The following is a 16,636-nucleotide window of genomic DNA, read 5'->3' on the forward strand; positions in this document are numbered from 1 at the left end:
TGATGGATTACACAATGGATTATGATGGATTAAAAAACTGGCATTCACGAGAAAAACACACAAACGCTCATTGGCTCTGTTGTGTGAGCAGACTCTGGTTCTCAGTACTGAGGTTCACTGCCGGGTGAAATCTTTTTCCACATTTTTTTGTAGGTTAGAGCTGATTCAGTCTCGTACTCACCTTAATTATTTAATTTAATACAAGCTGTCTCTTTTCTTGCTGCGCGCTCTGGTTAAAACCAAACAGTTGTAGATGACGCCGTTTGCTTCTCATGAGTGTAACTCTAAATCTGTTGCTATGGTAACATTGTACATCCCCCCCCCCCCCCCCCCAGTTTCTCTTCGTCTTTCTTCTGTATGGAGAGAATTTTCTCTTGATTGGCCTAATCTGATCTGAAGTGGTTTGAATATTTTAAAAGGAAAGAGTCTTGTTTTTAGTGACGCTTCAGCCTCTTATGTTTAAAATTCATGCATCCATGAGACGGATGACTGAATGAGCCCAAATATCACCGTCAGCCTGAAAACAGAGAAGCTGGCAGATGATGTATTGCAGGACTGTTTGGCTGTAAACTGACAAACTGTAAACTGTTTGTATTTGACTACTAAACTAGAGGCAGATTTATGATCCAAAGACGGCAGTGTACAGCGTATTAACTGCGTCTACGTTTCTCCCACACATACACACAGAAACACACAAACACACACACATACTAACATCTTCTTAACCAGACTGAAAGAAGATGAGCTCAGGCTGCACGGCTATAACCGTGACGGAGTGACTTAAAGTCACATTACCACACACACCAGCTTTCCCAGTTCTCTTATCTCCTTTGCTTTCCCAGTGAAGTGTATCCACGGCGTGTTAGTCAGAAGCCCCAACAGCCGCCTATAGCGCCTATATTCCTCACTGACTGCTACTAATTATCAGGAAGGGATATAGGGTGAACATGATTGGATTTTACAGTTAATGAGCTTTCTTAAATGATCTTATTGGTACTCACTTAGAGAAGGGACAATGGTGTAAATACACAGTTTTTATAGAGTGTGCATACCCATAAAACAGAGCAACTATAGCTACATTAGTGAGCCTTTTTGTACCGATTCACTCCCCACGATGTCACACATAATAACTGGGGCTGCAGCTAATAGGAATTGATTGGTGAATTTATAATTTGACTTTAAAATATCAAGTGAACCACATGAAGTTTTATCAAAGTAACAGTCCAAGATACAAACATATTCATTCTAACACATATAGACAATAAGAGACAGAAATGTGCGCCAGATACAGCAATGAGCAAACTGTAATGTTTTTGGTTCATCGGCTAATTATCCACGAGGACTGATTTTTTTTCTGTGTTTTGACTGTTTCAGTTTTAATACTGTTTCATGTCTTACCTCATCACATTCCCATTTCCTCTTAAAATTGTAGTTTTAGTAAAAAAGGAACCACAGATATACCTGTTCAAACACACATTAGGGCAGATAAATAATCAGCCAATCACATGGCTTTGTTGATGCCAGAGGTTAAAGGAGAATTGCCGAAATGCTTTGAGCTGATAAAAAGACAGCTCTTACTCAAATAACCAGTTGTTACAACTAAGGCATGCAGAAGTGCATCTCTGAACACAAAACATGCAGTAAAGTAAGTGGGCCGCAGCAGCAGAAGACCACACCCACCTCTAATAATGGGACTCTGAAACCGCTATTACACATGCGCAACAAAATTGGACAATAGAAGATTAGAAAAGTGTTGCTTGATCTGATGAGTTGCAATTTGTGCTGCAACATTTAGATGAAACGGTCAGAATCTGCGGTAAAACCATCCTAGCTGGAATCAACGGCTCAGGTTGCTCTGGTGGTATAATGAACAGTGTTTAAACAATACATCAAAAATTTAAGGCCAACACATCTGCAGCATCTGAGTAGTATCGTGTCACTATGGCCCGAAATGTCCGAGGAATGTTTCCAGCACTTTCTTGAGTCTGGATCACAACAAATTATCAGTAGGGGTGCAACGATACTCGTATCGATATTGAACTGTTCAATACGGTGCTTTCGGTTCGGTATGCATATGTATCGAACAATACAATTTTTTTTATTTATTTTATCAACTTTTCTTCTGACGATGCTGTCTGTGTTGAGAGCTCAGTGGATCTGCGTTCGACTACTCCGCCTAGGCTGCACTGTCGAGCGCAGATCCACTGAGCGCAGCGCAAGCTAGCAAGACAGAAGCTAAGCTCGTTGCAACATGGCAAATTTAACAAATTAAAAAAGCATGAACATTTTTTTGTATCGAAAAAATATCGAACCGTGAGACCAAAGTATCGAACCGAACCAAACCGTGAATTTTGTGTATCGTCGCACCCCTAATTATCAGAGTCGCTGCTAAAACTGATAAAGTGGCCAGAGAGACAATATAGTAGACATCCAACAAACAGAAACAGACGTTTTGTTAAGAGAACATAAACACGTAAGCTGAGGAAAAATTTACAAATGCTGCTATACAGCTGTTGATGATCAATATATGGTGACCTCTGTGACCTCGACCTCAGGGTCGAGGTTAGAGGTCAAGTTTTCTGAAAATCTTGTGAACAAAATAAATCAAAGATTTCCCCTTTCCAATTTTCACATTTATGCCATAGATTCATCTAGCAGGAGGCTGTGCGGCAGCGCTGGTGACTGCCAGTATTTTCATTCATATGTTGTTTAAACTTAAAATACAAGCACAGGAAAGCTGGAAATCGTGTGTGCACACATAATTATACAAAACAAACAATATTTTTATGAACTGTAAACAAAAAAGGAAAATATATTATGCAATGTTATATATATATTAGAACAATGCAATGTAATATACAATATTGCAATGCTATTTAATTTGTGTTATTTCATTTTTTGTATAGTCTTTACTGTTATGTACTCAAATTCCTAATTATGCTGCATCAAGTTTGATGCTAGAATGCGGTTCTTTATGCCGAGGAGCACTAAAGCACTTTATGAGGCTTTCTTTTGATGTGTGACTGATTTGGCCTCTGTATGTAAGTCTGTCTAACAACAGTAACCCAAACAAACCAGGTTGCAGTAGGTTGCAAGGCACTGAGCTAGGTCGATGGTTTCAGTTTTGTAAAAGCTTTTGTAAATGTGTGTTCATGCTGGTTTTGTTAAAAACAGGACTTCTTGGTAAATGTTAGAAAGGTACACTGAAAGAGATCTCAAAAAAAACAAACAGTGGAATATACAACCACCACGGTAGGATGGTTTTACGACCCGCCCCCCCTTTCCCCCACTGTGTCTGTCATATGTGCTCCACTTAGTTTTAACAGAATTGAAGTAGCAGGGCTCTTACGGTGACCTTTACTGGTGTGACTGGCAGTTGGAGTATAGAATAAAGAGCAGAGCTCCTATTTAACCTTTGCTACAGTACAAATGCTTAGGGCAAGATACCCTTTTGAAGCATTTCATTTAAGATAATGTTGTAATGCAAAGAGGCTCTCAACTCCACAGGAAGATTAGATGGCTTTGCCTTTGTAGGGTTTTCATTCTGCTTTTAATAGTTTAGTCAACCTTGTATTGCCTTAAAGGGGAGTTAGGGGAGAGAATGACTTTTCCTGACGTCACACATTTCAATTATTCATCATTTAGAGAGTTAATTTGGGAGAAGGAGAAAGCAATATGGATCTGGGCATGAATGGAGATATCAGAATATGGTGACACCATTTGTTGTGACTGGGGATAATAGAGAATAGGAGGAAAGTCGCAAAAAGGAGGCAGGTAGAATTAATGCTCCTTCCCAGTATTATGTGGTTTGCAACATTAGGTACTAGACCTGAAAGTGAATCACTCCCATTTAACGAGTCACTGATAGAGTGTTTCTCCTGTAGATACGATGAATCATGAATCAAAAGCTGAGAACGTGTTCTGAAGTGAAGCTTGAGTGGTGTACGCTCCAGCGATTCAGCGTTTTGAGAAAGAGCAGCAGTGAGAATGTGGATTTTTCATGCCTCTAGGAAAAAAGAGGAAGGGAAATGAAAGTGAGTTTCAAACAGGTTCAAGGAAATGTGCACTCGAGTCTTCTGTGCCTTTTTTTTTATTCCTTCCTCTGCTACCCTTCCCCCTTCCTCTGTTCTCGTTTTAAGAGAGTTGAAGCAAAGTATGGTGTTAAGCCACTTCTAGCCCTCTGTCCAAAGCTAATGCATTCCCCTTAAATATTTCAATGTGCTTGTCTTCTGTTCTGCAACACTGAGTACAAGCTCTCCCTCAGCTGGCACCCACAGAGGCGCACTGCCACCAATGAAATCCTGCCAGTTAGACTTCTCAGACTGCTAGAAACAAGCGCTGAAGATTTGCATTTAAAAAGAGGATAGAGATGAGGGAGGTAGGGAGGAACTCTAAGACTGGGATGTAGATTATAGATTACAGGGTTTGTGTGTTGTGTGACCATGTTTGGGTTTTTTTTTCTTTACTCCTGGGTGTAAATGCTGTGATTGTTTTTTACTTTCTGCACAGATGTAGAGCAGCATGCTAGCTGATGCAATAAGAAGCAAACTTGTGTTGATTGTCAGATTAGGTGCTGCTTTCTAAAATCTGCTCTGACGGGCACTAATGTGACTCACACACAGAGACATTAAAGCCCTGCGAGCAATCCTTACAGGAAAAGAGCACCTGAAAATTCCTCTTCCCTCTTTATGAGCTGTTACATAAAACAATGACCCTTGTGCACTCTCCATCAAACTGCACAGCGGCACCTCTAGTGGCGGCAGCATGTGTAGTCTTTATGGTTCAATAACTTCGTTCCTTCATTATGGTCTATACCTGCCCTCCCTGTTCCTTCTTTTCCTCCCTGTCTTCGTTCCTGCCCTCCATCAATCTAGCCTTTATATTTCACAGCGGCAGCCATCATGCAGCTGGACCTTGAGGAAATTAAAATCTGTCTTGCTTTGTCGCACTCCCCTGTGGACCTGCAGATGTCAATAAAATCCTCTATTATGTTCTGGCACATGCACACACAGAATGACATAGTGTACTCAAGATAAACAGCATGCACACTTGTGCACACAAATATTTAACTGCAGGCTATAGAGTTATTTGGGCTGTCATGTAAGCGCACGGCCAAGCTCGGCGAGTGTATTCATTAACCTGGGGCTCCCTGAGTCGTTTGGGCTGTCAGCTGTTAATTGATCTAATGAAGACAAATACTGAGGTGTTCTTTGTTCTTGTTTACGTTTGTAGTTGCAGAACCAGTAACCGGAAAAGCCTCATCCTGACCAGTACCTCCCCCACCCTGCCACGACCGCACTCACCACTGCCCGGACACATAGGTCAGTATGCCCGATGTATATGTTTTACCACATTCCCAGTTTGATTCCAGCTGCCTTTCCTGAACATCATATCAGTCTGTCCCACCGCTTGTTTCTTAGCATCTCAATTATCTGCTATGAAAGCCAAAATAAATTGTTGAAAATTTGAAATAAAAAGAAAAAAAGAAAAATTATATGAGGTGCAAAGTTTGAAAATAAAACAAAATTTACATTCACTGTTTTTACACCAGCCAAAGGATTGTCATTATATTTTTTCTGTTGACTCTTTCTGCATTTGCATGCAGTCTGCAGCTTGCTTGCATTGGCTGTGTATCCTGTCAGGTTGATCAGTAGAAAGCTGTAAAATATCCCCATGGCTGTCTCATTGCATCTGCATGCAGGAGCAGAAAAACATCCAAGAACCCGCTCATGCAAACATGGACCCATATGTTTATAAGCAGAGGGATTAGAAATGAGATGCACTTTTCCTAAAGCTTTTGACACAGTTATTCTGAATATTCTAGGAAGTGAACAAAACCAACTGACTTTTAATGTAAAACAGCCACAAACAGAATGTATTTTAGTTTATTACCCTGCCCGGTAACCCAGAGCGTCTGTTTTTTTTTTTTAAACTGTTTTTTCTCCATATGTATCTTATTAGGAAGCAGTCCGTTGGACAGCCCGCGCAACTTCTCACCAAGCGGACCTGCCCACTTCTCCTTTGCCTCTTCTCGAAGGTTGGCATCACTTCTTTTGTGCAAAATATTGGAGCTTGACTGCTGTTAGGATTATTCTGAGACACACGCACACAAACACACAGTGAAATCCTTCAGGGAACACACCCACTCAGTCGCACACACACGTGTAAAATGGAGCTGCAGCTTTGTCCTGGGTCTGTGTGACTGAGGCGTGACAACAGGCCGACATGAATCAGGCGAAGTGCCTGGACTTTGCCCAAACGAGTCCCCCCTCATCACTCACTCAGGGGAAGTGTCAGACTCCGGGACAGCCGGAGGAGGCCTCAGGGAAGAGAGGGATGAAAGGAGTGAAAGTGTAATTGGATAGATTGAAAGGCAGTGAAGGTGGCAGAATTGCTCCGGTATAACAGCCAATTGTCCTGTTTGGAGGAACAAAAATAGAAACTGACATTTCGAATTTTGGCTGTTAAAAGTTGTAGAGAAAAACAGTTTTTGGTTCCCTTTGTGTCTAACATATGCTTTCCTGTTTTTCACTTTTGTTTTTCATTTCTTTTCTCAGGGCCGATGGTCGCAGATGGTCTTTGGCTTCTTTGCCTTCCTCAGGATATGGCACCAACACACCCAGCTCAACGGTAGGTTTCAGCAGAAGATCGAACTCTTTGATTATCATTCCTGCAGTTTAATGTGATCATTGCTGGAATTTCTTTGTCTGGTTAATGTATTTAATGCATTTCCTTTGCCGTAAAACATATGCAAGGCTGATTTCATCATATTTTCATTGTTTATTCTTTACATCCCGTCTGTTTTTCCTGACCTTGTTGGTGCGTTGCTACATTCCTTGCTACCTGAAAGGCAAATACAGATTAATGGAACAAAAAAAGGATATAGCATTTGTCCCATTTCATTTATGCTTAATCCGATTTGTCAGATTTGATCTTCAAAAACATCAGTGTTACTGACTCATTGTTGTAAAGCTTTTGTTGCTAGAAGGCTGACTCGCTAATTTACACTTTCCGTAAAGTGGAAATGAAATTGTTCCTACTTGCCGCAGCTTTTCATATCTTACTCTGGCTGTGGGTAAAGATAAGGAGACTTATCGCATTTCAAAAATCTTCCATGCGTCTCATCCGTCGAGCCCAAGGTTGTTCATTCCGGCACCACTAAATCAGAGGGTGTTTTCTTTGGTGGAAAATAACCTACAGGCCTTGAGGGCTCAAGTCAGAATCACCACTATTAGCTATCAGAGGGCGATAAATGTCTAGTCATCATTTGATTGACATATTTCTACTTGATTATTGCCTGCATGAAGATATTTACAATCACTGAGCACATGGGCATTCAGCCTGGACAGATGATCCATACTATATATAGACAAATCGATCGAGAGGTCGCTCCTGTTAATGATGCTGGGCAGGTGTCTTGCATTGCCATCTCAGCCACCATTTCTGTAAATGTGTGTCTAAATGAGTGAATGAGAGGCAAATTGTAAAGAAATGTGCTGTGCAAAGGTTGAAAATCACTATGTAAGAGCAGTTTATTTGTCCTTCATTATCAACAAAGGCTTCCACCACCATATGTGGCAGCTGGAGCTCAGATGATACAGCGAGTGGACCATTAGTTGCTGAGTAGTTGGTTAGTCCTTGAGTATTTAAGTACTTGAATGCTTAAGGACACTTATTCCTATACAAATATTAAAGAAGGAGAATAAATGAAAGCAGGTGTATGAGAGGTTACTAGCATAATTGACCATACAACAGATGTGGCTTCCTTGGCGACAACTTTCCTCCATCTGTTGTGTATCATTAACTGCACAGCCACTGCTGCTGACTAAATGTGTCCTTGTCAGACAAAACATGTCTATCAAACTATGCTGCACAGTGTAGGTGCAATGAGCTTCATATAAACCTTCTGAAGTAAATTGTTGAGCCTCTGTGATCATCGTATTTTTTAGTAGACATTCCCCCCGCGCTCCCTTTCGAAAGTGCAAAACAGAGAAGTATGACCAGATACTACGTACGTTCATTTATAGTTTTAGCAGAGAATCATGAAAAATGACAACAAGAAAATGTCAAATGTGTATTTTGTTTTGTTTTTTTTCCTTTGGCTAATTTGCTGCCTAAGTCATGAAACTGCACCAGAACTTTACTTTCGATTTTTCTTCCATTGCTAAATAGATGAGGTGCATTTTATAGCCTGTGCATGAATATGGATTTCACTCAAAGAATTCATTTGCATATATTTACATGCACAAAATCAGCTCTGGCGCTGCTGAATTCATATTCTAAAGTTGCATGTGCTACGTTTGTTCCGTTTGAAACAATTACAGGCCACAGTCGCGGCTAAATGCCATGCATACACAAACAAGCACAACTCCGCAGTCTTTGACTTTGTAATTCCTCTTGTCAGTCCCAGATGACTGTTAAGAAGCTTTTCAGTGGCAAGAACATGCATCATGTGTAAATCAGAACTAAAAATAAGTAATCAGTTGCTAAGATATGTTCGACCTGATTTATCTGAAACTGATGACTTGGCCTCTCTGGAAAAAGTGGAGCAGAGATAATTGAAATGTAACCAGTCTGTATTCATGCCTGTTCCAGTATGTATTTCTTCATCCATCATTTCTTCACAGAGACAGAGAGAGATGATAAAGAGGGACAACAGAGACAAATAAAAGAGAGTGTAGGTGGAAATGAAACTCGATTTGAAGCAAACAGAGAGCCAAAAACAATGTTCGCTTTCTTCTTGAGTGCAAGATGTTTGCGGCATAAGAGACTACCCGGAGAATTGAACACTGCCAAGGCCCATTTGGTAAAGACTCCATTTGAGAAATGGACTTTAATGTGTTTGATGCTCAGGTGGATGCGTTGACTCATAATCCACTCCCTGTACATTTCTGTGCCGTCCTGAACGCGATCGTTCCCTCAGCCTCTCTTCTGTCTTTCGCACATCATTTCTTTCATTGACTGCCTCCCGGCTTCTCCTCACAGCTGCACGTGCAGAGACACGCACACACTGTAGATAACCCATTGATCTGTTTTTACTGAGATTGAAGGTGGTTGCTCTGTGTCTCCATAATCTTCTCCACCTCCATCACTCCTCCTACCCTGCCTTCCGTCCCATCAATCAGTTTTCAGTGCTCTCCTTGTTCTCCATTACTTGCTTGATTAGATACAGCAGGGCCGCTGTATACTGAACAGAGCAGATCAGAGTACAAGGTGTATGTGTGTGTATACCTATAGGTAGAAATGACATAATATTTTAGAGAAAAGCTACAGAAACAGTTGGAAGTGTATACAGACAGTGGATATGTAACGGTTTAAGCCTTACAGATGACACAAACAATAGATTCCTCATTTCTGCTTAGATCCTGCCTCACACAGCAAAACAGCAATTTTACACCAGGGCAGGTACAGGCTTGTCATATTACTCCCAATGCTCAGATTTATTATTATTTTTTTATATTTTTATTTCTACCTTTAACTTGTTTATAGTTGATAGTGCAGTCATGAGCTGAAAAAGCACTTTGGTCTTTTAAAAATAACATGTTGAATATTTCCCTGAAAACCTTTGTAGTGGGAAGAAACTATGTTTTGCCATATGTCGGATTATACTTTACATTTCTGTCTTGGTTCTTTGTTAGAGATAGGAGTACATTGAAAGGAGTCAGTTGAATTTGTTTGGACATCTAGCTCTTAATCACCTCCGAGGTGAGGTGTTTCGGGCAGGTCCTCCAGGGAGGAAGACCCTGATGCACATGCGGGACAAACTAAAGAGTTTACATCTCTCCAGCTGGAGTTCTGGAGAAAACCACCCTTGTTTTTCTCCAGAAGAGCTGACGGAGGTGATCATTAAGAGGGGGCTTGGGCATCTTTGCTTAGACTGCTGCCCCCGCAACCCAGATGAGCTTTAGAAGATGGATGGATGGATGGATGGATGGATGGATGGATGGATGGATGGATTAAAGAAAATAATTCCAATTTTTTTTGTTCAAATGGTGAGACATTCTCATTTATAATTAAAAGTTTCATAGCTTATAAGTGCAGCAGTGTCAATACACAATCCAATGGTAAATGCATTCCGCTCATACAACCTGGTATTTTTGTACCATTATAAGTGCTGTGTGCATTTGGTTCTAAGCATACAACCTATATGTTGCTGAGACTATTTTGTAATTTATTATGTTCGTGCCCTAAACCAGTAGTGACTTTATAACACATTTTATCATGAATCTGAATCTTTAAGCCACACTTTTCAACTCTTTGGAAGGATCTGCTGCTATTCACTTTTTTGAGATTTTTAGTAAATGCAGTGAAAAAGAATCATTTTATATAGAGGCAATGCTTCCAGTAAATATTCCATTCTGGGACTGACTTTATATTCTCCTATAAAGCTGTTAAAGCCAAGCATTTTTTATGATCTTCAAAAATTTCCTCCTCAGGCTATTCTCAGCAGCAAATCTTTCTCACTCCATTTATAAGCCCGATGCACCTGAAATGAATCTGCATATTCTTCAAAATATATTTCAGGAAAAACATGCAGAGACTAATTTCGCTTTCTGTTTAGCCTCAAAGCCATTAAAGGTCAGAAGCATTAAGGTTGAATGACCAGTGGTTCAGCTGTGCCACCATAATAACAAAACTAAATGTTGGAGATATTTATCATATTTGTTTTTCTTTAGTAGTAAGTAAGCAGAAGTGAAGAAAGACTGACAAGTTGGAGAAATGCTCCAAATGAAGTAGCAAAACCAAATCATATAAACTTTTATTTATTCATGACATCCATCATGTTCAGTGGCATTTCCTCTCATTCTTCAATCTTGCTCTGTCTTTGGGGAACTTCTTAATTGATCATGTTGCACTCTCAGCATTGCAATTTCTATACTTTTCTTCAGCCTGCGCGAGAGTAAGACCTGAAAAGAGTTTCTAATGGATTTTTATAGGAGAAATCATTGTGTGGCCAAAGCCAACCATTATGTCCCATTGGGAGATGTGTTCATTAAGGCTCCCATTGATCCAGGCTGTTTTTTTCCTTCGGTGCTGTAGAAAAGTCTTTTGTTTAAAACCAGGCAGCGCTGCCATTAATCGCCCAGAGGCATGAGATGCTTAACCAGCAGTCAACTTTTACTCGGGGTGATTTTTTGATTCCCTGCAGTCTTTTTGCTCTGTTTTTCAGTCTGCGTTACTCTGTTTTGCACTCCTACACCAACTCCTTCTGGATATTTTTCTTGTTTCGCCACCTCTCTCCTTGTTCTTTTAACTTGGTTTCTTCTTCATTTCAGTTCTTTGTTACACCCACTCACATTATAGTACACCTTGTTCTTCTCTTCTCCTCTCTTCTCTTCTCTTGTCTTCTCTTGTCTTTGTTTTTGATGTTCTTTTTCATCACTGGATGTCTATTTTTAAACTATTGATCTTGCAGCTCTTACAGAGGCTTAAAAAAAATCAAACGACGGCCAGTTCACTTTTTAACCTTGCCTCCTTTTCATGTCTCTCCAGTCATCCAGCTCATCCCAGGAGCGTCTGCACCAGCTGCCCTTCCAGCCAACCATGGATGAGCTGCACTTCCTGTCCAAGCATTTTGGCAGCACAGAGAGCATCACAGACGACGACGGCGGGCGCCGCTCGCCGCACGTCCGTCCTCGCTCCCGAAGCCTCAGGTGAGAGCGTGACAGGTAATGGGCAAAAGACTGTTTAAGTAAAGGATCCCATCCCTCCTGTGTGACACTGGAGAATAAAGATGTCAACATCAAAGCTTTATTTGTAAATGTTTGAGTATTCTGTGTAAGACATAACAAAACTAGCCAAAATTCAACATGGCAAGCTGTTATCAAAGGACATTTAGCAGCCATTAAAGATGATAAAAGCGATTTTTATTCAGTTACTGTGCAGGACCAACTTCTTTCTGTTATTAAGAGGTGTGGAGTGCTCTCAGTCATTAATTCAGATGAGTCGCCTTTTGTGAATGTGCCAGTGCTTTATTTGGTGCAGCTCGCATTTACAAAGAGGGGACATTAGGTTTGTTAGGCCTTTTCATCAAACACAGCATGCTCTGTTTTGAAGATGTGTATACCTTGATAAACAGTACTTAAGTCCTTGCTGTACCGGCACCAATGCAACACTGTAAAATGTCCCTTTATCATGGTATAGCGATAGGTTTGCAGTAGTACGCAGGACACAGTCGACAGAGGTGGAAAGTAACAAAGTACAAATATGTTACTTGAGTACCTGCACTTTACATGACTAGTTATTCTTCTGACATGTTTCTTTACTTTTCGTAACAGTATCTACTTTACTGTTACCACTCTAGGCTCTAGTTTTAACACATTTTAGGAGAATATTTTGCCTTTCACACATTAAACCCATTTGAACCTAAATAGAGGGAACATGAAAGACAATCCTGTTGGTGGATCCAGCATCAGTGCTTATTGCTTCTGACTGGCGTAAAAGACGCAGAGATGAGATGCAGGGAAGAGAGCAAAGACGGACCTGTGACAGAAAAAAGTACCATTAGCAGCTTCATGACACACAACAAACAAAAACAAAGATATTGATCAGTTAGCTTTTCACAAAACTAGCGGATAGGAATACCCCTCGAAGAGTTACTTTGTACTTTTTTTGTCGTTAAGCTGCCGGGGCGGCGAGCCACGTGGACACCTACGTTTGTGAATGCGATAACTCAACAAAGAGGCAACGTAGGAGCTTCAAACTGATACCATAGGTGTGTCTAATAGGAGGCTGAGGGGTAGCACTAGTTTTCACTTTGACCTAAAAGAAATTAAATTAATATTTCTACCTAAATCTTTCAGAATGCAAGTACTAGCTGTACTTCTACTTAAGTGAATAATCTGTCTACTGTTTCCACCAGTGCAAAAAAAAAACAAACAGTAATTATCTCTAAGATGTCAGCTGTCATGTGCAGTTTGCTAAGAACGTACATAAACAGTTTAAACTGGTCCCTATTTATAATAAACAGTTTAGAATAATAAACTAACAGTTAAGGATAAATGGTTGAGGACGTTTTTATATTTTCCTCTGAAAAGCAGTGAAGTAGAAGTACAAGTGCCTCAAACTGTAGCACACCACTGATGTCTCTGTACTTAGGGTTAGGGTATTTTCCACCACTGTTATTATATCAGTAGCGAGTCCAGCCTCCAGTGTGTTGAGCATCTCCAGGGTGCAGCAGCTTCTTTAATAGCTGAAGCCTCTGGTGTACACTCCCTGCAACCACACCTATTATAGCCTCCCCTCTGGATGCAACATGTCCTAACTACATCCGACACATCACTACTCATCAGTATTCAGTTTTCATATTAAGCTCCTCAGCAGTTCCTGGCCTAGATAAAATCAGCTCGCAGACTTTCCTTATTGTGTATATGTTAAATTATAATGTGTTTTCCCATAAAGGACTTTTTATCAGTTCCTTTTTCTTTACAGATGTGTAGATCAGCTCAGTTCCTGAGAAATAAAATCAACAAAGTAGACTTTTGCTGCCATATGTTGGTTTAGCTTACATCTTGTGAAAGGATATGCTGAACTTTCATGTTTACATGCTTGTGACATCTTTGCCACGGTCAGGATGGAGGAGATGTAGGAAGGGACTGCGTCCATAATAGAAACGTGGCGTACTGAATTTCTGATCGGTTTATTAGCGTTATATACCAACAGGACAGACATGAGGGAGTGCTGTGAATATTTTCTCCGTTCAGGTGAAAAATACAGAATTGCTTCTCTTTGGGCTGCCTCCTCTCACTCTGTTCTGCTCAGTCGGTGCTGTATATTACACTCCTGCTCTCTGTTTGTCTGTTTTCAGCCCGGGGCGCTCACCATCCTGCTATGACAATGAAATAGTGATGATGAACCATGTCTACAAGGAGCGCTTCCCCAAGGTCAGGCTCGCACAACAAATACGCAAGTGTAAACTGTACCTCCACGCACACCTCAAAATACACACACACACGCGAGCGCACACATACACAATATGCATACTGGCAACAGACATCTCTCAGCTACATTTAAAATATTTGTTATATTTCTTTTATCCAAAGTGAGTCACTATTTGCAAGAATCTGTTGTTTTAAGTAAGCAGCCGATGATCTAAAAGTGCTGGAGGGGCTGAACATGTAAACAAAACAAGAAGTAAAACAAAAAAAGCAGCAAAGCAGCTCCCTGGAATTTCAGACAGTGATAAAAGCTGCGCTTATTTACTGTGATGATGTTAAAATAATTCAAAGGTAAAATGTTAAGTTCTATTTCCAGAGGGAACAAATAACTGAGTTAAGGTCCTGATGTTGCTTTAAACAGATTTTGAGTATGAATATATAGAAATTATAGGCAGGGAGACGAATGGACACTGCAAGCTTTCTCCCTGAGCACACTTTGGTGACATGATGAAGCTTGCCATCCCTCTTTTGCACTCCTGATGGACTGCAGAGACCAAAACATTGATGGCATATACACCAATTAAACTACTTGCTGCTACACCAACCAGCAGACCAGTGACTACTGACCAGGACCAGTTTGAGGTTCATGGCTGTGTTTAAAAATGCTTCAAAATGAATGACACACACCCTATTTTAAACCATTTCAAAACTAGAATTTAACATGTAATTATTTCAAAGTGTAATGCGCACTCTGTGTCCATTTCTACTCATTTTCAGTTAGTACTGGATTCCACTTTCAGGGTTTTCTGCTGCCACAGATTTCCTAATGCACACTTCTCTTACAACAAGCAGGTATCTGTGTGCTTGGTACTTTAAACAATGCTCACCACTCTTAATTTATTACATGGTTCATGGTAAGCTGTTAAAAGGTCATCCATGTCTAAAGTCCTTTAGCAGATCATAATTAAAAAGTCAATTAGATGTGTTTTAATGACTCTGAGACGTGTAAACATGACTCGGTGTCTCAGGGAGCCAACCATTTTGATGAACAGTGAAGTGTGTGCAAGGAAATCTTTCACATTGCAGGTGTCCTCAAACACCTGCCTACACACACACACACACACACACACACACACACACACACACACACACACACACACAAATTATAATCCTGCTCATTCACAGTGATGCATTGTGAAGCAGCACGAGTCGTCCCACTCACAAATCCCAAGTTGGTGAATGCAGGTTTAATATTGCTGTATTTTTTTTAATGTTACTGTAGGAGTAGTTATCATTTGCATACTTGAAAAAGACTTGCAACAACTGTATAAAACTCAAGCACTGAGGAGAGGTTCCAGTTAATGAAACCTCTAGATCTCTCCCTGCTCTTTCCCAAGAAATCTGTTTATATTTGGGCGAGTTAACCTGTCAGCTGAATAGAGCAGGGCGATATGACCAAAAATATTTATCACGATATACATTTGAAAATTTGCGATAATGATATAACTCACGATATAATTGACACTAGACAAAATACTTTACAACTCCACAACTTGCAAAAAAACCCCAAAAACATCAATGTATTTTCACTTAAACAAGCAGCTGTTTTTTATGTGCATTAAAGTTATCTAAAAATTTAGCAAAGTCGTACTAAAACATTTGACAGATTTTCGAGCGCCGTGTGCCACATAAAATTGTTTCGAGGTCAGTAAACACAACCAGAATTCATACATAAGGCACACGGGATTATAAGGGGCGCTGTCGATTTTCAGAAAAATGCCGTATTTTCCAAAAAACACGGTAATAACGACAGCCCGCTAGCATGCTCTACCAAAAATAGTGCTTTGTTGTGTATCTGAGGGACGAAAGCTAAACCAGTTCCACACCACTGAAGTTGCAGCATTTTTACAAACCAATTCTGGTTCATCCGTTTCATTCAACGATCCGCTTTCGCCCTTCTCATTCTCCATCGCCGCCATGATTTTTCCACCATCTGCGTATGAAAACAAAGGCACTGCGCATGCGCGTTTTACTCATATTCTATCGCGATATTTCATTTTCTTATCGTTGCCCAACATTATACCGGTATTACCGTGAACGGTATGATATGGCCCAGTCCTACAGCTGAATTAATTATAATGACCATTAAATGTCTTTACTTATTAGAAAATAATAGTAGCATCCTTCCAGATAATTGTTTGCTTCACCATACATGAGTACTGGTAATTTCTGAAAATAAAATAGGCAGAAAAGGCACATTAATTCTCTAAAGCAGCACTTTACTGTGGCATAATTATAGCAAGCTGAAATACATACAGATTGGAAGCACAAAAATGCACTCAATATGAAGGTTGAAAAAGTGACAACAAATCAAGATAAGCCTTTATACACACAAGTTTGCAAAGTCTAATGTGGTTGTCGGTCTCCTCCTGAGGTTTGAGTTTTATGAATATGATGGAAATACTAAAAAGAATAACACAGTCAAAAGAGGTGCAATAGCAACCAAATGAACAAGGACCGAACACAGGGCGCGTCACGTTGTGTTACATCACTTCACACATCACTTTCGTTGAGGTGCCTTAGCTGAGCTGAGTTTCTGCAGCCTGAGAAAGAAACATCCTAAAAAATCTTTTTTTTTTTCTGCAGGGAATGAACAGTGAAGTGCAAAAAAACATCAAGGCCCTTCCACAAAGGCTTGTTCAGAAAACAATGAGTGTCGTGTCTAAAGTAGCACATTTATATAGAATGTGTGGAGCTGG

At 40.3% G+C, this 16,636-nt stretch overlaps 1 protein-coding gene across 3 annotated transcripts in view; it reads left to right on the plus strand.

Annotated features, from left to right (window-relative positions):
* mast1a (microtubule associated serine/threonine kinase 1a) overlaps positions 1 to 16,636 on the plus strand; it is an 85,673-nt gene that overhangs the window by 41,775 nt on the left and 27,262 nt on the right. For all 3 annotated transcript variants that reach the window (XM_004567876.2, XM_004567877.2, XM_004567878.2), the window contains 5 exons: positions 5,233 to 5,321; positions 5,962 to 6,037; positions 6,558 to 6,630; positions 11,494 to 11,654; positions 13,808 to 13,883. In XM_004567876.2, the coding sequence (XP_004567933.2) occupies positions 5,233 to 5,321; positions 5,962 to 6,037; positions 6,558 to 6,630; positions 11,494 to 11,654; positions 13,808 to 13,883 (475 nt within the window). The remainder of the gene's footprint in view (positions 1 to 5,232; positions 5,322 to 5,961; positions 6,038 to 6,557; positions 6,631 to 11,493; positions 11,655 to 13,807; positions 13,884 to 16,636) is intronic.

Source organism: Maylandia zebra, linkage group LG6, assembly GCF_041146795.1.
Source record: "Maylandia zebra isolate NMK-2024a linkage group LG6, Mzebra_GT3a, whole genome shotgun sequence".
NCBI lineage: Eukaryota > Metazoa > Chordata > Actinopteri > Cichliformes > Cichlidae > Maylandia > Maylandia zebra.